The sequence below is a fragment of the Geotrypetes seraphini genome, chromosome 8 (genome assembly GCF_902459505.1).
Source record: "Geotrypetes seraphini chromosome 8, aGeoSer1.1, whole genome shotgun sequence".
Taxonomy (NCBI): domain Eukaryota; kingdom Metazoa; phylum Chordata; class Amphibia; order Gymnophiona; family Dermophiidae; genus Geotrypetes; species Geotrypetes seraphini.
Window position 1 is genome coordinate 136,204,445 of NC_047091.1, and position 23,576 is coordinate 136,228,020.

General features: G+C 43.3%; 1 protein-coding gene across 2 annotated transcripts in view; it reads left to right on the forward strand.

The window, feature by feature from the left end:
• The window catches only part of LOC117365401 (septin-2A), a 117,536-nt gene that overhangs the window by 81,000 nt on the left and 12,960 nt on the right, over positions 1-23,576 (forward strand). For both annotated transcript variants that reach the window (XM_033955800.1, XM_033955801.1), the window contains exons 10-11: positions 5,519-5,602; positions 6,891-6,948. In XM_033955800.1, coding sequence (XP_033811691.1) covers positions 5,519-5,602; positions 6,891-6,948 — 142 coding nt within the window. The remainder of the gene's footprint in view (positions 1-5,518; positions 5,603-6,890; positions 6,949-23,576) is intronic.

The following is a 23,576-nucleotide window of genomic DNA, read 5'->3' on the forward strand; positions in this document are numbered from 1 at the left end:
CATCAAAAGCATAGCAATGAAGTCCAAATTTCAGTTCTTGTTAGAGGAAAACTGGGTTCAAATAGTGGTTCTTGGTGAAGAGGGGTATTCCAGCAGGCAGATTTCACAAAGGATGGGATGCTTCAGAAAGAAGGGACAGGAAAAACACAGGATAGATGGTGTTCTCTATAGTCAATATATCAAATAAGTATGAGAACATGAAACTTGATATTTCCACAGCCCAAGTAAGAATGAAAAGTACTCTTGCAAGGATGGGGCTCTGTGCTTACTTTTCCCATGTTAGCCAGATCGTCTCAAAGATGCTGCATGAAATCTTGAAACTGGGAAGCTTGATTGCATAGTGTTCTTGTGATTGCCATCTGTGATCTGCACAATTACCGTATTTTCACGCATATAACGCGCGCGTTATACGCGTTTTTACCTACCGCGCATACCCCTCGCGCGTTATATGCGTGAGCGCGGTATACAAAAGTTTTTAAACATAGTTCCCACCCCGCCCGACGCCCGATTCACCCCCCCAGCAGGACCGCTCGCACCCCCACCCCGAACGACCGCTCGCACGTGCTCCCACCCGCACCCGCATCCACGATCGGAGCAAGAGGGAGCCCAACCCGACCATGTGCCTCAGGCCGCGCTCCCAGGTGGGACCTAAGGCTCCAGGGCCTATTCTGATTGGCCCACGCGCCTTAGGCCCCACCAGTAGGCGGAGCTTTAGGACGGATGGGCCAATCCGGCCTCATTCCTTCGTTGGCTGCCTGCCGGACAGGCGGGTTTGGCTCCCGTCTGTCCGGCCAACTACCAAAGGTACGGGGAAGGGGGGTGGGGGGGGTCGTGGGGGTCGGCCAGGGGGGTCGCGGGTCGGCTGGGGGGGGCGGTCGGAGGTTCTTGGGGGGGGCGGTCGTTGGGGGGAGGGGGGTTTGCGTCGAGGGCAGGAGGGCCTGGGATCCCTCCTGCCCGTAATGTAGTGCGGGGTGGGGGTAGGGGGTCGCCGTGGCCAGGAGGGTTTGGGCTCCCTCCTGGCCCGAACAACTAGCGGGGGGGGGGGTGGTTCGCAAGAGCCAGGAGGACTTGGGCTCCCTCCTGGCCCGATATTGTCGGGGAGTCGGGGGGGCAAGAGGGCTTGAGCTCCCTCTTGCCCCGATCGTGTCGGGGGTGCCGCGGTTGGCTGGGGCAAGAGGGCTTGAGCTCCCTCTTGCCCCGCTCGTGTCGGGGGTGCCGCGGTTGGCTGGGGCAAGAGGGCTTGAGCTCCCTCTTGCCCCGATCGTGTCAGGGGTGCCGCGGTTGGCTGGGGCAAGAGGGCTTGAGCTCCCTCTTGCCCCGATCGTGTCGGGGAGTCGGGACCGCTAAGAGGAAGCAGCAGGACACCGGTAGGAGCTTCTACATGATGGGGGGGTCAGGAGGCTGTGGGGGTGCGAGCGGTCCTTCAGGGTGGGGGTGCTGGTGCGGGTGGGAGTGCGTGCGAGTGGTCCTTCGGGGTGGGGGTGCGGGTGCCTGCGAGCGGTCCTTCGGGGTGGGGGTGCGAGCGGTCCTGGGGGGGTGAAGGGGGAGAGGAGAGTCGGGCGGGCGAAAGGAGAGTCGGGGTGGCCAGAGGAGAGTCGGGGCGGGCGAAAGGAGAGTCAGGCGGCGACGGGAGAGTCGGGCAGCATGCGCGGTATACGGGTGTGCGCGGTATATAAAAATTTCTGTACATAAATGTGTGTTTTTTGCGCGCTATACCCGTGTGCGCGTTTTACACGGGTGCGCGTTATATATGTGAAAATACGGTACTAGCTGAGTATGAGGCTACTCTCCTGCATGAAGACTTCATGCTACAGGTCTGGTGACCATCTGACTTTTTTGTCACTGGTTCAGCTGACTCCAGAGTGATTGGGGTTAAGCTGTCTTCCCTCAATGTACTCAGTTCTTTGTAATTCTATGCTCATCGTACGTAGCTAGAGCTCTTGATTGGGGACAGGGAGTGTCCTTGCTGCACATTTTTGTCCATTTTTAGCTCTTTAGTAATGAAAATTGTGACAAACTTTATGCTTCGTCTCTGAAACTCTTCCTTCTGTTTTCTGTTGCTTAGCTCCAAGTTTCAGAAAATGGTTGCAGGAGTAACTCATTCCATTATCTCTTACCCTGAACGATCTTGCTGATTTTATTTCTGAATAGCAGTCCTTGGTCTTGCTGCCCTCTAGTGTTTATCTTTAAGACAATTCTGCAGCTTGTAAATTATGTTCTGGTGTTTGAAAGTTTATGGCCTATCAGAGCTGTCTAGTACAGATGATTGTCTTTGTAGTCAGTAAACCACATTTCTTGCTTCAGAGGTCCAGATTTTTTTCCCATCCATGCCCCGTTCCCGTGAACTCTGTCCCTGTCTACCCCATTCCTGCAAGCTCTGTCCTCATCTGCACAAACCTCGAACACTTTAAAATCATAAGTATTCAAGGCTTGTGCGGTTAAAGAATAGCTTATAGGAATGGGGCAAAACTTGTGAGGACAGGGATAGTGAGATCCCGCCTTCATGGCCAAGTCAAAATGATCTACCAATAATAAAATTTTAAAAACACACTGTATGCAGAGAAAATGTTAATTATCATTTATATTCCACGGGTTTTCAAAAAGGTCAAGGCAGATGACTTTATACAATGTCACCTCAGTAACAACTATACAAAAATAGACAAATATACCCCCTCCCTTTTTACTAAACTGCGATAGCGTTTTTTTAGCGCAGGGAGCTGCGCTGAATGTCCCACGCTGCTCTTGACGCTCATAGGCTTCCTGTGCTAAAAAACGCTATTGCGGTTTAGTAAAAGGGGGCCATAGTGCAAAATAAAGACAGCATATATAAATTCTCAAAACGGACACATTTTGATCACTAAATTGAAAATAAAATCATTTTCCTACCTTTGTTTGGTAATTTCATCAATCTCTGGTTGCACTTTATTCTTCTGACTGTGCATCCAATATTTCTTCCCTTCTTTCAGCCTCCTGTATGCTTCCTCTCCTCCAGACCTCATTACCTCCCCCAACTTTTTCTTTGTTTCATCCTGCCTGCCCCCTTCTTTCTTTCTCTCTCCATGCCCCCTTTCTTGCTGTATGTCTGTCTTTCTCTCTCTCTCGCTCCGTGCCCCATTTCTTTCTTTCTTTCTTTCACCCTGCCCCTTCTTTCTTTCTCTCTCCCCATGCCCCCTTTATTTCTCTGTTTGTCTTTCTCTTTCTCTCCGTGCCCCATTTCTTTCTTTCACCCTACCCCCTTCTTTCTTTCTCTCTCCCCATGTCCCCTTTCTTTCTCTGTTTGTCTTTCTCTCTCTCTCTACGTGCCCCATTTCTTTCTTTCTTTCACCCTGCCCCTTCTTTCTCTCTCCATGCCCCCTTTCTTTCTCTGTCTTTCTCTCTCTCTCTCTCTCCGTGCCCCATTTCTTTCTTTCTTTCACCCTGCCCCTTCTTTCTCTCTCCATGCCCCCTTTCTTTCTCTGTCTTTCTCTCTCTCTCTCTCCATGCCCCATTTCTTTCTTTCACCCTACCCCCTTCTTTCTTTCTCTCTCTCTCCCCATGCCCTCTTTATTTCTCTGTTTGTCTTTCTCTCTCTCTCCGTGCCCCATTTCTTTCTTTCACCCTGCCCCCTTCTTTCTCTGTCTGTCTCTCTCTCTCTCTCTCTCTCCGTGCCCCATTTCTTTCTTTCTTTCACCCTACCCCCTTCTTTCTTTCTCTCTCTCTCTCCCCATGCCCTCTTTATTTCTCTGTTTGTCTTTCTCTCTCTCTCTCTCCATGCCCCATTTCTTTCTTTCACCCTACCCCCTTCTTTCTTTCTCTCTCCCCATGCCCCCTTTATTTCTCTGTTTCTCTTTCTCTCTCTCTCTCTCTCTCTCTCCATGCCCCATTTCTTTCTTTCACCTTGCCCCCTTCTTTCTCTGTCTGTCTTTCTCTCTCTCTCTCTCCCCATGCCCCATTTTTTTCTTTCTTTCTTTGTTTCACCCTGCCCCCTTTCTTTCTGGCTTCCTGTTTCCCCCCTTTCTCTCTTTCTGGATCCCTCTCCCCCCCTTTCTTTCTTTCTCCCCCATGCCACCGCCATTGGGAAACATGCTGCTGCCACCGCCGCCGGGGAAAGGCTGCCACTGGCCATCGGGAACAGACCGGTGCCGAGTTCGCCTTGCTTCTCTTCCCCGTGGGGCCAACCAACTCTCGCCGCCTGACGTCAATTCTAACGTCGGAGAGTACGTTCTGGGCCAGCCAGGCAGCGATTGGCTGGCACAGAATGTCCTCTCCGACGTCAAAATTGACGTCGGGCGGCGAGAGTTGGTCGGCCCACGGGGAAGAGAAGCAGGGAGGGAGAACTCGGTGCTGGCCTGTTCCCGATGGCGGCAGTAGCAGCCTTTCCCCGGCGGCAGCCTATTCCCCAGTGGGTGGCCAGCTGTGCACCCTCTTGGGGCGTGCACCCGTGGTGGACCGCCCCCCTGCCCCCCCCTTGGTATGCACTGCTCATAGGGCCTACTTCTCACATAAAAGGGCTCTTTTCTCATGCTGTGCCCCCCCCCCCCTTAATTGTAATAAATATAATTCAGGCAAGAACTCTTTATCCCAGTAAATGGCAATGCAGGAGGATCCAAGCTTTCTGGGTAGCAATTTTTCAATGGGTCTTGGGGCATTCATTGGTTTTCTCAACTCTTCCTTTTTGGGAGCTACGGGAAGTGGGGAGACCAAATTTCTAGTTAAAGTATCTTTGGTGGGAAAAAAATGTATCTTGAAATATAGCTTCAAGAACAGTCACCTGTTTTGGTATTGACACAATAAGTTACATTCACAGAATCTTATGGTGTAAGGTGTTGCCCAAAAAGACAAAAAATATTTTTGCAAGTTTGGGGAAGGTATATTAATACTTTTTCCTCAAGGGAAAGAAGCCTAGTGCTTAATAGTTTACTAAATGTGCACACATAATGTGATTGTTATCATTGGGTACTTCACTGGGGTTTTGTGGTGAGGGAAGGCAGGATCTAGGGGGATAAAGGAGATCAAGTGCTGATTGGGATGCTATAAATACAGAGGCTTCCTAGACTACGTATAATTGTTTACTGGAGTGGGGGGATGGGAAGGGGTGGGCGGTATATGGTTATCTATTATTGCTTTCAAATATATACATGAGATTCACATGATGTTGGTATAATTTTGAATTGTTTAATATGTTATTTAATTAAAAAAAGATTCAACATAAACATTGTTGGAAACAGGATGTTGGGCTACATGGACTTTAGTTCGGACTTAGTAAGACATTTCTCATGGCGTATGACTTTCATTAGAGCCACCTGTTACTTCTGAATATAAAAGTACTTCCTTTTATAGGTCCCTCTATTCTTCTCCAGTATACACTAAAGCTTGCTGGTGCCAAGTAATGGCATAAGGCAGAGAACTCTCTAGATAGGGCTCTTATGCTCATTTAAATAAATTAAACAAATTAAACCTATCTGCTCGTCAACGCATACAGGAGTTTTTTTATATCTGGTACCATAATTGAATATGTGTTGTGTTTTAATGTTTCCAGGACCCACATGCAGGACTTGCAGGAAGTGACCCAGGATTTGCACTATGAGAATTTCCGTTCCGAACGACTGAAGCGGACTGGCAAGTAAGTCATAGGCATTTTGATTGGCTTTGTGTTATCTTATTTTTCTTCAACTTTTTCATTTTCCTCTTGCTGCCTTTTCCTTCAGAAATGGGATCTTAGTCTTGGAATATTTTAATGCCGTTCTGTACAGGCGAGAATCGAGTTCTTATTGATCGTTAGAGACGAGTGTTTTGCCAAACTAGCAAGCATTGTGGTGCCTGATTTCTGGGGATCCTATCCTCAGCAGAACTATTTCTAGCATAATGATGGGCTTGCATTTATTTTATTTGGATTTAGCTTGCATTTAGATAAGTTACATTCAAGTATAGTAGATATTTCCTTTTCCCCAAAAGGCTTGCAATCTCTCTGTAAATGAGGCAATAGGTGGTGATTTTGACAAAGTTAAGAGCACCAGTAAGATACGTTGCACCGATTCTGTCCTGTTTTTATATCCTTTTGAAGATGCAATCTCCTGAATTATATACAGTATTCCAAATGAGGTCCTACCAGAGACCTATGCAGAGACAGTATTGCCTCCTTTTTCCTGCTGACCATTCTTCTCAATATGCACACAAGCATCCTTCTGGTTTTTGCTTTCACTTTTCTAAACATGTAGAAAAAATAATGGTAAAAGCCAGAACGGAAAAGGAGGTGATATAATGCCTTTGGGTAAGTCTCTGTTGAGATCTCAATTGGAGTACTGTGTAAAATCTTGAAGGATCTCTACAATCCCTTCAACTCTCTCAGAAAAGGGCATACTGGATAGGCCATGTGACTTATATTTGCTTCATTTTGTTTCTGTGATTTGAACCATGGTTTCTCTGGTTCTTAGTTCACTGCGCTAACAACCTGAATGCTCCTTGACATGTACTAAGTAGAATGAATGCCTTTTTTCTTTTCTGGTCAATTAGAGGTATTTTAGGCTAGAACCAAAAACGTAGTCCTGCCCCTGCTATCTCAAGACCAAGGCCCCCCCCCCTCTGACTCTAGTGCCCACTAGCTTCTCTCACCCTCTTCCTCCCTGTAGGCCCTCCCTGAGCCTGCCTTCTAAAGGCCCTGATGATCTGTTAGCTTCTTTGGGGCAGGAGCATCCCACATTCTTTCTATCTTGGTGGTTTTGTGTTCAAAATGGCAGTTGGGACAGTCTCTTAAGACTGCTGTGTGAGGTTGTGGCCACCATTTTGGGAATGGTTTAGGTCAACCTCTGTGGCCAATGTTTTTGTCTGAGAATATATAATGTATGACTGTCTCATAAAATGTTTCTTCCAGCCTTTCCAAGACCTAATGATGTTCTCCCCTTTGTCTGCAGGCCTGTAGAAGAAGAAGTGGTAGACAAGGATAGGATCCTACAGCAGAAGGAAGCTGAAGTAAGGATGGATTTTTTTTTTTTAACTTCATTCACATATCCTCATGGAATTAAACATTATTGTTGTAACTTGCTGAGGAATGTCATGAGAGGTAGTAAAGAGTGGCCTAGTGGTTAGAGCTACAACCTCAGCACCCTGAGGTTGTGGGTTCAAATCCTGCGCTGCTCCTTGTGACCCTGGCTAACTCCCTCAATCCTCCATTGCTCCAGGTACGTTAGATAGATAGATTGTGAGCCTACTAGGACAGATAAGGAAAATGCTTGAGTTCCTGATTGTAAACAGTTTAGATAACCTTGATAGGTGGTATATAAATACATAAATAAATATGCAGAAAAGGTCAATCACCAGAAGATGGTGCTGTGCTCCATGGGTAAAAATGGTGATGCAGAATAACAAGGTGATACTGTGTGCTGCACACTACATATATAAATATTTGGTCATTTTCCAATGGTATCACTTGAAAAAGATTCCTAAAGCAAAATCATGTTTGAAAATTCTATTTGTAGCTCAAAGGTGAGTAGAATAAACTTGCTATCATAAAAATAAAATATCCTTGCCACATTTATAAGAATGTTGGATATATAATTTTTGAATGAAAACTTCCTTTATATCGAATTGTAGCAAGGAGCAGGGAAACCATTCAGTAAATGCAGAATGCATAAATACACTCCTAAAAATAAAGGCAAGTCTTTCCCATTGAAAGGGAGGAGCACCAGCCCTACTAAATGATGATTTTTCTGAATAATTTTATAAATGGGTAGTTTAAGGCAGGCTTTGCCTGTGCCTAGTAGCAGTAGCTGCGCTGTCATTCGATTTCCTAGTTCAGAGACCTGCACTGTGGCAGCTTTCTCCCTCTCCTCCTGTATTGTTTGTATTCATGTAATACTAACAAGAGAAGCATTAGAAAACTGCTGTGATGCATTGCTTAATTGTCTTCCCGCTCAATTGTGCAGATCCATAATTCTAGAGGAGGGTAGTACAAAGACCTGCCACCACCAAAATGGAGAGACTCTTGGAAATAGGAGACAGAAGAGCAGAATTTTTTTAGTTCTCTCTTGCCATGGGTTTTGCAGTTAAATTTTGGACAATAGAGACTTAAAGGTATGAAGGATCCCAGCCATATAACAGGAAGCGCATATGATGAAAGATACTGTGTACACTGTGTGTTTTGAACACAGCTATTTCCTTCTCTTTCCACATGGCATGTTCCTGTTTTTAGTGAAATCATTCATCAGTTGTCCAAAATGTAGACATCTAGATTTTGGCTAGATGCAGGGAGAAGAATATATTTATTTATTTTTTTACACATATATATCACACAATCATAAGAACATAAGAATTGCCGCTGCTGGGTCAGACCAGTAGTCCATCATGCCCAGCAGTCCGCTCACGCGGTGGCCCTCTGGTCAAAGACCAGCACCCTAACTGAGACTAGCCCTAACAGCACACGTTCTTGTTCAGCAGGAACTTGTCTAACTTTGTCTTGAATCTCTGGAGGGCGTTTTCCCCTATAACAACCTCCGGAAGAGCGTTCCAGCTTTCTACCACTCTCTGAGTGAAGAAGAACTTCCTTCTGTTTGTACGGAATCTATCCCCTTTCAACTTTAGAGAGTGCCCTCTTGTTCTCCCTACCTTGGAGAGGGCAAACAACCTGTCCTTATCTACTAAGTCTATCCCCTTCAGTACCTTGAATGTTTCTATCATGTCCCCTCTCAATCTCCTCTGTTCAAGGGAGAAGAGGCCCAGTTTCTCTAATCTTTCGTTGTACGGCAGCTCCTCCAACCCCTTAACCATCTTAGTCACTCTTTTCTGGACCCTTTCGAGTAGAACCGTGTCCTTCTTCATGTACAGCGACCAGTGCTGGACGCAGTACTCCAGGTGAGTGTGCACCATGGCCTGGTACAACAGCATGATAAACATTCTCTGATCTATTCATGATCCCCTTCTTTATCATTCCTAGCATTCTGTTTGCCCTTTTTGCTGCCGCCGCACATTGCGTGGACGGCTTCATCGACTTGTCGATCAGAACTCCCAAGTCCCTTTCCTGGGAGGTCTCTCCAAGTACCGCCCCGGACATCCTGTATTCGTTCTTGGTGGATTACAAGAGAATATACACAGTAGAGCAAACATGAGGATTCAAAGTTCAATACATACTTCCAAATTTGTCAAAAGGTAGAACAATCATCAACTGAATGAAATATTCCAAAATGAGAAGTTTAAAGATGGAAAATAATAAGGGTCCTCATTGTAAATAATGCACAAAAAATAGAAACCCACAACACCGAAGGACCCGAGAGACAGAGCCAGATGGATCAGACAGACTAGAAGATGGTTGTGACTCAAGGTCCAAGATGTGCAAGTGGGATGAGGAAAGGGGGCAGGTCAGGCAGGTGAGGGAGATAGGCTTGAACATATCCAAATTGGGTTTCTAAATCTTAGGGAACAGTAGAAGAACAAAGTACAGCCCCAGTCTCTCCCATTTTTTTCCCAATTTCTAGCTGCCTCCACTTCCACCTGTCCAAGCAGGCTGGGCCAGTCTTGACCTGCTCCAACAATGCCGCTCCTCCACCTCCATTCCTCAGCGCTGGGAAAATCGGCCACCTCCTCACAACTACTCTGTTGTAAACCTCCTCCAAAATAGCTGTACGAAGCTGCCATCGCTGACAAAAAGTCTCACATTGGAACTCGCTACCTCCGTCACAATCTCCTCAGCATCTCATTTCAACTGTTCCTGAATGTTGCAAAGTCGTCACCACATCAAACCATCTGCACTCTACAAGAGTCATCATGAGCCATAGAAAGCAACCAAATCGGCAAAGAAAACACCCCCAGGTGCAGCGACAGATATACACCATTATCATCCAAGGGTCCCTCAATGGCAGCCTTCCAGGGAAAAGGAGGGGTAGGTGTCTTTTCAGCTTTAGTTAGTTATAACTAGACCAGAATGCTGTCATTCTGATGTTCTGTAACGGCCAATATCTAAAAAGATATTACAGCCAGCGGAAACAAGAGAAAGAGTAACAGATGGATAAGTCTGTATCACTTCCAAAACAGCCAATAAGACAAAGAAAACTGAGAAAAGGAAAATGAAACAAAAGTTTAAAAATGTTAAAATAAAACAAGGAGAGTGCTCAAGCCCATGTCCTATTCTGCCACCATCCTGTAATTTCCACCTTATTTAATGGATGCACATTGACTGTCAGTGGGATTGAGGTGGCAGATTAAGAATCTTACTAAGGTGCTTATCTTTTAGAGATTCCTCAGAACTCTCCTGCTTAAAATAAGTCTCATTTATTTTGATGAGGGAAAAGTCATTTTATCAGAAACTTCTATATCGGCACTATCAATTTTAGAAGAAAATTCTAGGAAATAACAAAGAATCAAGCCAATTTATTTGCAGTTTCAAAGAGTGTTAAAAACACATGTTTTATGTTTAACATGTGCGGGGGTAGGGGGGTAGGGGTTACTCTATGATTAGTTGTATAAGACTGTGGAACTGATGGATGTGTGTAAAGTATTTTAGGGTTTATACCTGTATTTTGTCTGTCTTTTGTACTTAAGAGTATGATTGCAGCCATTGAGATGTTTTCTAGACATGCAGCATGTTAAATAAGTAAATCTTTGCTTTAGTACACAAAATGAAACATCAAGAATTTTTGCCTAATTAGTGGTGCCTTTAACCTGAAGCCAGTGATTAACTTGAAAATGCAGAGGAAAACCTTTTTTTCATCTTATTTTTTTCTCTATTTGCGGTATATATTGACTTCAGCAAAAGCATGCAATCTGATCAGGCTGATAGCATTTTTCTTTCATTGTTTTGGAGGGTTAGCAGTGTCAGCCCCTCACCCTTTCATGCATTAAAAGTACAGTCTTCACTGAGCAACTTTGTATAACTTCTGCAGCCAGGGAACTCGCTTAAGGAGCAGTGCATGTTACCCCTTCTATCCCCTGCTCAATAGCAAGCTAATCAGCCTGACCTAAATGTATTTTTCTTGGCTCTGATGAAGAAGACTAGCTGCCTTCTTTGTAATGTTTGGTATCAAAGGTATTTTTCAACAAAGCCTGAAAGTATCGTGGGAACATACAAAGTGGATGGCTCACCCTGAAACACTGGCCTTTCTCCTTCTCTGACCAGAGGAAAACCATAAATCTCTTGACATAGTTATTTTTGTCCTGGCTTGCATATTTTAATTTTGAAAATACATGAAACCATTTCATTCTGGAAAGAAGGATGTGGAGAGAATGGTGGGATGCTAGCTTCCAGCAGGAATTCAACATGATCCCCTTCAGCTGAAGGCACGTGCCAGAAAAGTTAAAAAAAGAACTATAGTAATGCTATTAATTTACTACTTAGAGTTCAGAATCTGTTTCCACTTCCTGTGTACTTGAGCAAGTCACTTAACCTTCATCTATTCATTTAGAACTGAGATTAAGATAGCATCTCAGATAGATGTTCTGTAGTAAACTCTTATTTTCTTTTTCCTGTTTAACTCATTGGCTTTCCACGTGCTTTGGCTTAGATTAGAGAGAAGTTTGGAATCTTCTAAGAATTTCAACCTACTCTAGAGGCCTTCATAGTAACATAGTAACATAGTAGATGACGGCAGATAAAGACCCGAATGGTCCATCCAGTCTGCCCAACCTGATTCAATTTAAAAATTTTTTTTTTTTTTTTTTTTTTTTTTCTTCTTAGCTATTTCTGGGCGAGAATCCAAATAGTCTATAGCTGAGGAGAAAGTTGATGTATCATCAAGGCTTGTGAGTTTAGTGCCATGACCTGGAAGTGTGTGCAGAGGTGAGAGGCAGCCAGTCCTGGCGATGCTGGAATTTGTACAGCTGATCCCTGTAATCAAGGAACTCCCACTGCTGCTTTTTCAGCTCTTGGACTTGAAAGGAGAAGATTAGATTTAGTCAGCATTGTTGTGGATCTGGAGAGGAGACTGGGCACTTCCAGTAAGGGTCTTGATGATGTGCCCTCTCACCCCAGAGTTTCCTTTCAGTTGAACGAGACCGGCCTCATGCCTATTTATGCCACATAGGTATTTAAAATTGGCGTTCTGGCTTCTGTCCACTCATTCAAACTAATAATAACATTCACTTAGTTATCACAACACATTCAACTGCAGGAGGCATAGGGAACATCAGATTACTACCCAGGTAGCATAACTCAGGATGGTTGTAATCCTCATTGGTCCCTGTTGCCACCTCTCCTCTATTTACTAACTAAACGTATTCCTTATACTTTTTTCCTATTTAATATTGCAGTTTTACTTCATCCAATTTCATCATTATTTTATTTTAAGTTTTTGAATGTGTTGCTATAACTAAGTGAATGTTATACATAGGTATTTAAACATCTCTATTATATCAGGTTTCAGGTTTATTTAAAATTTGATAATATCACTAATAATACTTCAAAGCGATGTACATTATAAAAACAAGGATACAATATTACAGATTAAAAACATAACAAAATTGAACAAGGACTAACATGCCTTTCCTCCAAAGTATACCTATTTAAATCTTTGTGTCCCCCCCATACGCCTTATGACGAAGACCACCAACCATTTTAGAAGTCTTCCTCTGGACCAACTCCATTTTGTTTATATATTTTTGAAGGTGTGGTCTCTAGAATTGTACATACTATTCTAAATGATGTCTCACCAGAGTCTTATACAGGGGCATCAGTACCTCCTTTATTCTTACTGGCTATACTTCTCCCTACGCACTCTAGCATCCTTTTAGCTTTCACTATTGCTTTTTTAACCTGTATGACCACCTTGAATGGAGCAATTCTACAGCCGCAAGGCCAAGCCTGGAAGTGCAGGTTTGGATGTGTTGGTTCAACTGTGGCCCATGGTGGGCCGAGCCATTTGCTGCATTGCGACTCACCTGGGACTAGTGGTTCTAGTAGCCTCAGATTGACCTCACCGACCATGGTACGTGGATCTAGTATGTTTTCAACAGGACAGAAGCATCAAGTTTGCAGTTCATATGGGTCTCCTCGGTCAGGAGCCAGTGCCCATGGAGAACCCAGATCATTTTGGTTTTGTAGCTTGGTTCTTTAACACGCAATCTTAACACAAAAAGGATATTCGGGAGTAGTCATTTTTACTTCAGCTAAGAAGTCTGTGACTGTCACAGTCTATGCTAAGCCCTAGAAAACCTTTCAACTCTGGTGCACCAAGGATCATATAGAACCTTCCAAAGCTCCAATTCCTGTGGTCTATCATTTCTCCAGGCTGGATTAGAAAAGAGCCTGGCAGTAGCATTTCTCAAGGTACAGGTGGCAGTTTCTCCTGCTTTTGAGCTTGAGTAAACATATTGCTGTCATCTCATCCAGACATGACCAGATTTTTAAAGGGAGCTCTCAGGTTATGCCCTCCGATACGTCAGCTTATTCCATTGTGGAATCTTAACATTGTTATGAAGGCCTCCATAAAGCTCTGTAAGAGCATCTTCAAGAGGCATCCATTCTGGATCTCAAAGTAAAGATGGTCTGTCTGGTGGCAGTTGTCTCGGCGAGAAAATTCTTGGTACCTTCCTTTCTACCGAAGGTTGTTTCAGCTTTGCACATTAAAGTTCATTTACCGCTTTTCATTCTATGGATTCAGCTAAGCAGGATAAGAGATTAGAGTCTGGACAGAGTTTTTTTTACTCCACTCTCTGGAAAGAACCAGTGACTTTTGCCTTTCCGATCATCTTTTTGTTCTAACCAGTCAGTAAAGGCAAGTCAGACCAGCTTCTGAGGCATCTATTGCCAGTTGGATTTGCATGGCAGTTTTGTCAACATACGTACGTTTGGCTGTGGTAAACAACCACCAATTTTTCTTAAAGCTCATGTGACTAGAATTGTGGTGTCTTTGTGGTCAGAGACCTGGGCAGTTCCTCTTGAAGAGATTTGAAGAGCAGCTACTTGGTCTACTCTTCATAACTTTACAAGAATTTACATAGTAGAAGTGGCGGCTCAGGAGGATGCCACTTTTGAGTCTTCAGTTTTGTGGGCAAGCTCATCTGTCCCACCCTAGACGTCCGACACTGCTTTGGTATGTCGCCCTATCGAACAGACTTGCTATGTTTATGTAACAGAAGGGAAGATTTAAGTTCTTACCTGGATAATCTTCTTTCTGTTAATACACATTCTTGTACAATTACTCTGGAGTCTGCACGGTAAGGTTGTCAATCCTTTCCAGCCCTGATCTGTAGGGAACTCAAAACCATTGTTTTACCCCTCCTTCTGTGATCATCTCCTTGACACTCCCCTGGAATCTCAGTTTCGTTCCCTACAGACCTTGCTATAAGGGCTCATCTTTTCTGCTCGTGTTTTATTTTCCTAAATTCTAGTATCTTAATTTGATATTTGGCATGGGACTTGGCCCTAGTGCTGCGGATTCACCCTGCGGGGACATCCTTCGGCGGGTGATTACAGACTTTTCTCAAATTGTCTGCTTCTTGGGGGTTCCCTGCTGCTGCAGTAAATCCCCTGCAGGTCAGATCAGGGCTCCAGGTTTGGGAGCTAACTCACCCTGGGTTCGTCTGATAAGGGGTAGAGCGTAGGCTGCACGGTTCTGTGAAGGTGCGCCCGGAATCAGGACCGGACTGCGTATCTTCCCTGATTATACTGAGAGGTCCTGGTAGTCACTGATTGAGGTGACAGGGAAGGTGAGGCGGTCAGAAGACCTGAAATCCAGTTTTCTCAGCTCCTTGCATGCTCTGTGTTCACCTTGCCTGCCATTACTTTCTATTGCAGTACATGCCACTGTGAGTATCTGTGTGCATGCTGGTTTGATGATTTTGGGGGGTCCTAAAAAGGGGTTTTTGGGTGTTTTCCCTGCATGTCCTACCTCACCCCACCTGTAAAATTGCAAAATTGCTGTTTTCCTGGGTTGCCTGTATTTTTCCTGTGCCGTTTTAGACCAAAATCGGCACTCGCGGTGGCCATCTTGGATTTCCATTAAAACTTTCAAAAGTATACTTTTTGGACTTAGGAGCTCCGTTTTCGCTCCAAACTTCTCAGATGGCCTTCTCAAGACAGGATGGCATGAATTCATGCCTTAATTGCGTCAGATGGCTGACGGATTCACAGCTGTGTATTACATGCACTACGGCCCATGAGGAGGGCGAAGTGTACGTGGATTCAGTGCTTCTCTCCTCCGGAGAGGCTCCCCTTACCTCTACTTCTACCGGAGACACGAATGGCAAGTCCGGGGCCCCTAAAAAGGGTGCGGAAGGCACTTAGCAGCTCCGGGGAAAAGTCTCATAAATCCTCTAAGCACTCTAAAACAATGTGCGCAAGGCAGCCCTTGCCGCTTGTGATTCCCCCCCCTGGAATTTGTGAATATGATATATCGGGCATTTCTGGTTAAAAAGGCCATGCTTGGTCCTTCTATTCGGAATCCAACTCAGCAGATGGGGGCTTCCCATCCTCTGGATTTCAGCTTGTCTCTATGTTCTGTCTCTAGGACCCCAGAGAGCAGACGGGCTGTCCCAGCCATCGCTTCTGCCTCGGTCTCTGTCCCTTTGCTGTCACAGGTTTCCTCGGCAGCATCAGTCAATGTGGCTAATCTGTCAGATCTTCGTGATCCTGTCAAGAGTGGATCACACGATCTTGGGGAGGACCCGGCAGTGCACAGGCTATTCAAGTTAGCCACCTGGCGGATATTATTTCTGAGTCGCTCAGAGAGTTGAATCTGAACTCAACCTCCAAGAACAGACGGAATGCTCCATTATGAGTGATCAGCGACCGCTGTCTGCTTCATTTCTGGACAATCCGGCTTTAGCTAGGATTCTTTCAGAAATCTGGGAGTCCCTGGATGGTTCCCTCAAATGCACTAGGGCCATGGTGCAATTTTATCCCATGGTTCAGGAGTTTACCAAATGTCTAAGTCCGCCGAAAGTTGTTTCGGCTGTGGCGCAGGTGACTAAGTGCACTTCCCTGCATTCTGATGGTGGGGTAGTCCTGAAGGATGTTCAGGACAGGCGAGTGAACTTCGTCCTCAAGCGCCTTTTCAATTCCGTGGCGGCAGGGGTGCGGGATACCACTTTCTTTGTCGTCAGCGCATGTCACTTCAAGCTCAAACAACATCCGGGACATAGTTTTTCTGGTCTCAGGGGTGAATTACCTCACGGATGCCCTCTATGACATGATGAAGGTCTTTGCTAAGCTGGGAGCTTATTCAGTGTCAGCCAGACACATTCTTTGGATTCATCAATGGTCCGGAGATTCTGCTTCCAAAGCCAAGCTGAGCAGATTGCCTTTTAAAGGGTAACTTTTGTTTAGCCAGGGTCTGGATGACCTCATGGCCAGTGTACAGGATCATAAGCCAAAGGTCCTCCTGTATTCTAAGCCTTACTCTGCCCGGGGCTTGAGACGGCCGAATTTTCATCCTTACCAGTGCCCTCACCAGTATGCCGAACCCCTCGCTGCGAGCCAAAGATTTGGAGCCTCGTCCAGACCTTGTTTTGGTGGTCCGGCCCGACAGCATTCTTCCAACAAACGTCCTCCTGCCCCCCTCTAAAAAGCAGTTCTGATGCCAGGCCTCTGGCGCCTCTTCCTCAGGTCGGGGGGGGGGGGGAGACTTTCTGCCTACCTGCCAGAGTGGCTGTGGGTGACATCAGACCAATGGGTCCTGGACATTCTCAGAGAAGGCCTCAGATTGGAGTTTTATAGAACCCTGTCGGATTTCTTCCTAACTTCGCTCACAGGACAGCCAGAGAGAGCCTACTGCGTGTGGGCCGCTGTTCACAGGCCACATTAAATTTCATCTGCCATTTGGATGCCCAGTCTTCTAATTTCTTAAGGTCTGCCTGCAATTTTTCACAATCCACATGTGTTTTAACAACTTTGAACAGTGTAGTGTCATCTGCAAATTTAATCACCTCACTCGTTCCAATTTCCAGATCATTTATAAATAAGTTAAATAGCACTGGTCCCAGTACAGACCCCTGTGGCACTCTACTGTTTACTCTTCTCCATTGAGAAAAATGACCATTTAACCCTATACTATGTTTTCTATCCGATAACCAATTCCTAATCCCCAACTTAACTTTGCCACCTATCCCATGATACTTTACTTTTCTCAGGAGCCTCTCATGAGGAACTTTATCAAAAGCTTTCTGAAAACCTAGATACACTATATCAACCAGCTCACCATTATCCACCTTCAAAGAAGTCAAGCAAGATCTCCCTCGGCTTGTGAGACAAGATCTCCTTCTGCTGAACCCATGCTGATTCCGTCTCATTAAATCATGTTTGTTTACGTGTTACACAATTTTATTTTATATAATCGTTTCTACCATTTTGCCCGGCACCGAAGTGAGGCTTACCGGTCTGTAATTTCCCAGAACTCCCCTGGAGCCCTTTTTAAAAATCAGCATAACATTGCTCACCCTCCAATCTTCAGGTACTACACACTTCGGCATGGGAGCCCTGTCTTTTACGTGCAGCGCCAAGCTTTTTTAGCTCAGTCAGTTCTATAATTCTCTCCACCCATTAGCTGTTAGACTGGACTTTGTGATTTCTGTTAATTTTCACCATGAAGTTACTTCTCTGGCTTCTCTCTCTCTTACTCTCTCTCTCTGCTTTAATCCCACTCATTGTGCAAATTCTCTCTCCCCCAAGGTACTTGGCTTCAACAGTAACAGTGTGATCTGCCCTGGCCTTAGAATCGCCATATTGGTGCGTGCAGGGGTTAACTGTGTTGGGTCCGCTGGGATTATATGATCAAATTTGAGCTGATACCGGGAGTAACGCTGCAAAAGAAATCTACTGTAGGGGCGTTTAATTTTCGAAAAGGCGACTCTGATAAAATGAGGAAAATGGTTAAAAAGAAGCTAAATGGATCGGTTGCAAAGGTTAGGATTGTAAACCAAGTGTGGATGTTATTTAAAAATACCATCGTGGAAGCCCAGACAAGATGTATTCCACGTATCGGATGGGAGGGAGGGATGGAATCTGGGCAAGGGTTCTGCTGCACAGGGGAATGGAGGGATAGAAAGATGCTGCAGAGGGAAGACAAGGGGATGGGTGAGAAGGGAGGAAAGATATTGCACCTGTAAGTGAAAGCAAAGAGGAAGAATTGGGGTGAAGGAGAGGAAGGGAGAGATGATCATGTACATGAAAAAAATAAGCCCTACCTGAAAATAAGACCTAGTACCTTTTTGGGGCCCCAAATGAATATGACACTCTTATTTTCGGGGAAATACAGTAAATTGTTTGTAATTGGTTTAACTGGTGTGGTAATTGACCCTGCTATTAAAAACCAATTTGCAATCATTATTTTAATTGTCAATTTTGGTTGTGTACAGATATTGGCATGACAGATAGCAATGCCTACTTGAAAAATAGATAAGGTTAGAAGTGGAAAATAGGCATAATTGATTTAGGAGTCTCTAGGTGTTATAATTAGGTACCGGTAAATTAGGCCCAAAAAAATACCTGGCCTAATATACCGGCGCCTACCATGAGGTTGCCTAGCAATGCTTAAGTGCACGTAGGTGCCACTAGGCATGATTCTATAAAGCTGTGTTTCTCAACTCAGTCCTGGAGTACCCCCTTGCCAGTCAGATTTTCAGGTTATCCACAATGAATATGCATGAGGGACATTTGCATATAATGGAGGCAGTGTATGCAAATGTCTTTCATGCATATTCATTGTGGATATCCTGAAAACCTGACTGACAAGGGGGTACTCCAGGACTGAGTTGACAAACACTGCTATAAAGGATGCCTAGTGATTGATTGACAACTACGTGGAGTGATGTCTACAAGTTAGGTGCCATTTATATAATTGGGTCCCGTGTGTCTTTCTGACTCAGCACTGGAGTTGTATGACTGCAGTACTTGTATGTTTTTGAGTCCTTGGGAGACAAGCATACCTTAAGTTTCAAGACCATTCCCTCCCCAGTGTCATACTGTTTTCTACTAGGAATTGATAGAAGGCCTTTCCTTTTGTCTACATTTGTCCTCTGTTTTTCCACTTAAATAAAAGTCACTGGTGCATTTCTGTACTTTACCATTCAGTAACATATGACTGCTCAAATGAAAAAAAAATATAGAAACATAGAGTATGATGGCAGAAAAGGGCCGTCTGCCCACTCGAATAACCCACCCCCCTAAGTACTTCCTCTAAGTGAACCCACATGTTTATCCCATTTATTCTTAAAATTGAGCATGTTGTTGGCCTCTACTACCTGAAGTGGAAGATCATTCCAACGATCAACCACCCTTTCGGTGAAGAAATACTTACTGTAGATGGTGTCAATTGTCTCATATATAGCCCAAATCAGCTTTGCATATAATGATAAGTGATTTTCTCTAAGAAGTAAAATAAAATTAATTATAAAAATAAAATAATTATGGTTGACAGTGGAGGACTGATCAGTGAGGAGGCTAGCTACGATATACCTGATTATTTATGTCTTTAAGAATTTATATGAGGAGTTATTGGAGAGAGAAAAAATATTATGAATTAAGATAAGAAATTTATCATTGTGACATATTATACTGTATACATATTTGATTGAGGAAGTTCTTCACATAGTAAAAAGGATAAACATCTGAGCCAGTTCTACAAAGTGGTTGTCTTTTATATAGAAGCACTATTTTAAAGCACTCATAGATCAAGAGAAATATTATAACAGGAATTGCTTCCATTGTAAGAACAGGGTGAGACTCTGCATATATTTTTTAGAAGCAGAATAGTCTCTAAAAAAAAAAAAAAATCTTTATTCATTTTTCCAACTTACAACAAGTGTATCAATAAATGACATTTGAAATTGAATACAACACTTGAATTTCCATCATATTAAACATTAATAATAAATTATATTTAATCCCTCCCTCCCATCCCTACCATATCCTATACATTCACATAAATCCTATAAAATTTTCTTTCCTTTTAAACTAAACAGTTAATAAAAATTCAGAACTCCCCCCTCCCACCCCCTCATTTGCAATGTACTTATAATAGAAAAATGGTATCTATTCATTACAGTAATTTGTCAATGGCCCCCAGATCTCTTTACATTTATTATAATTCCCTTTTTGTATAGCTATTGTTCTTTCCATTTTATAGATGTGACTTAGCGAATTCCACCAAAAACTGTAATTGAGTCTACTCCAATTTTTCCAATTACTTGTGATATGTTGTATGGCGACCCCTGTCATAATCAATAAAAGCCTGTTATTTAAGATGAAATTTGGCTCTTTGCTCTCATTGACATACCAAATAGAACTGTATCATAAAATAATGCCACAAGATTTTCCAATAAACAATTTATTTGGTCCCATATTGATTTCCAAAAGGTCAAGATAAATGGGCAATAGAATAATAAATGATCTAGAGTCCCTGCTTCGAGATGACAATACCAGCATCTGTTAGACTTAGAGCTATCTAACTTTTGTAATCTAACTGGGGTCCAAAATGCTCTATGTAAAAGAAAAAACCAAGTTTGTCTCATAGATGCAGACACTGTACATCTCATCCTCCAAGACCAAATTTGTGGCCATTGAGACACAGAAATTTGATACTTAATCTCAATGCTCCAAATATCCCTAAGACCAGTTTTAGGTTTTTTATTTACAAATCCGTAAAGCAGAATAGTCTTATCATGGGAGTCTTTAGAAGCTAAATCTTCTCAGGAAAGGACATGGAATGTGACTTGCTTCTTCTTCTGAATGTCCCAGGCTCCACGAATCACTTCAGACAAAGCAGTGAAGCATCCATAAACCATCATTTAGGGCTCCTTTTATCAAAGTGCACTAGCAGGGTTAGCGCGTCGGACATTTCATCACGCACTAACCCCCGCGGCAAGCCAAAAAACTAACACCTCGTCAATGGAGGTGTTAGCGACTAACGCAGCAGGCGGTTTAACGTGTGGTATTCCGCGCGTAAATCTCCTACCGCATCTTGATAAAAGGACCCCTTAGTGATGATCTTACAGTGAGACTACTGATCACTTACAACGGCAAATAGTTTCTATTATTCATTTACTTTATTTGAAATCTAAATTAAGGTAAAAGTCTCATATCTCTGGAAAGGATACCATTCTCTAACCAGTAGACTTTGTTGAAATTACATGACTTGTGGCTAGTGGAAGTGTTCTAGTAAATGACAGCACAGAGTCTAGTTTGGGGCTGGTCTGTTGGCTAAGGATATCCTGCTCTCTTTGGCTATATTACTTCATGTCAACATTTTTTCTAGGGTGGAGTTGTGGCCCAGTTAAGGTATAGAACATATCCTGGCTCTTCCCAATCTTCATAAATTCATTTATGTAGTTCCAGGTAAAACGATGCTGGTAAACCATCTGGTCCAGGTGTGAGATACTTTATAAAGCACATTGGATGAAATGCGTTATAGAAAACGAAGTTACTTGTTGCCATTCTCCATTCAGCTAAGAGTAGTGAATGTGTCTCTGGCAACAGGTTCTAGGCGCCCTTTATTTTCTAGTATGTTGTTCAGTTTCTTTATTGCACTCAAAGGTCTCCTGGCAATCTGTAAAAGACAGGTGAGGGGTACTAAGTGAATGTCCAACTTAAGCATGCTGCTTGGTACCCTCTTATGCTATATTTCTATATCAATAAATATGTTTCTTCCCCTGCAGTTACTAGAGAGCCCTGCCCATGGAATGATTTGTTTCTTTTGGCTGAAATGTCATGTCTTTTTCTGGAGACTAAATGAAAGACAGATTTCTTTAGCTGGGCAGCATGTGTCTGAACTAGGCCCTGGGAAGTAGTGACCCTCTCCCCATCTTCCATTCCCCTGAGAGAATGGACTGTAGAATCACTGATCATGCAGCCTTTGTAGGAGAAGGGTTCTTGAGTGTAACCTGATTACAGGATTTTCTATTACATATAACTAGGCATGCAGGGGGCAGTTCAGGTAGGCTTTAAAAAATAAATTGCTCAGTGGTATACCCATGTAGAAAGTAGGCACCCAGAAGCCTGCTATTATTTGATGTACACATTCCTGAGGCAGAGATGAAGCAGAGCAGGCATAGAATTGCCATCCATGCTTGTATAAAATATGTGCCTGTTCTTACTGGCACACATACTCTTACTATGCTCAGATGCAGTCTTTGGATCTCTGTGCCTTTGAATGATACTGATATTGCCTAAGTGACACAATCTGAGGGTAGATAGTTGAACATTGGTAGTATGAGGGGTACTTCACTGGGGAGAATGAGTGCTGTCACTGTTGCCTGCTTCCTTAGGTGTTTATGGTTTAAAATTATAGCTGATCTGTAGGGCACTCAAATAGCCTCTGATAAAGAACCTTTCTGACTAGAAATTACTATTTAATTACAACTGACTTACCTGCCCTATGAGGCATATGTCTGTAGTTTTCTGTCCTCTGCTAGGCCAACACATGCTTATGTCTCTTCTCATAACATGGGTTTCATGCTGGCTAGTATTTACAATTGCTTTTTCAGCTGATTAATATACATAATTCTCTCTTATGAAAACTTTCAAAGTAATATAGCTATGTTAAATTATAATGATGTTCCTTTATTGGTAACTGAAAGTAGATAAGGTCATCATCCAGTGTGTGTGCTTTTGCCAAGATTGTGAGGAGATGTTTCTAAGGGAATGTTTAGATGGGAATGGAAAACTGCTTGGATCATTTTCAAATGGATGTCTACTCTTATCCTTCTTGGCCATCCTGGCACGAAAAGGAGCAAAATAGTTATTCTTAGCATGTTAACTTTATGCATATTTTCCTGGGGATGCTGTCTAGGCTCTCCTGCACCTGAACTATCTTGGTGGCTTCTCTCATTGCAAATAAATGCTGGCCCTAATAGCACATAGTAAGACAAGGAATGGAAGTGTTGCTGCTAACTGTGGCTTCTTTCATGATATACTGGCTAAAAACTAGATGTAAAAATAAAGGACATTGTAATTATTCCCTCTCAAAATAATTCATACCCAGAAGTATACTTAAGGAAAAATAATTATAAAGAGATGTAATACTAATGTACTGCATTTACATAGTAACATAGTAGATGAAGGCAGATAAAGACCCGAATGGTCCATCCAGTCTGCCCAACCTGATTCAATTTAAATTTTTAATTTTTTCTTCTTAGCTATTTCTTGGCAAGAATCCAAAGCTTTACCCTGTACTGTGCTTGGGTTCCAACTGCCGAAATCTCTGTTAAGACTTACTCCAGCCCATCTACACCCTCCCAGTCATTAAAGCCCATCCTCCACCAAACGGCCATATACAAACACAGACCGTGCAAGTCTCCCAGTTTTGGCCTTAGTTCAATATTTAATATTATTTTCTGATTCTAAATCCTCTGTGTTCATCCCACGCTTCTTTGAACTCAGTCACAGTTTTACTCTCCACCACCTCTCTCGGGAGCGCATTCCAGGCATCTACTACTCTCTCCGTAAAGTAGAATTTCCTAATATTGCCCCTGAATCTACCACCCTTCAACCTCAAATTATATCCTCTGGTTTAACCATTTTCTTTTCTCTGGAAAAGATTTTGTTCAACGTTAATTTACTTTACTTAATTTACTTAATTTCTAGATTTCTGTACAAGTGTTGTTATTGCTTATTTGTAACATGGTAACAATTCATATATAAATAAAAATACCCAGAAAGTTAAAATGGAGTTTGCATTTTG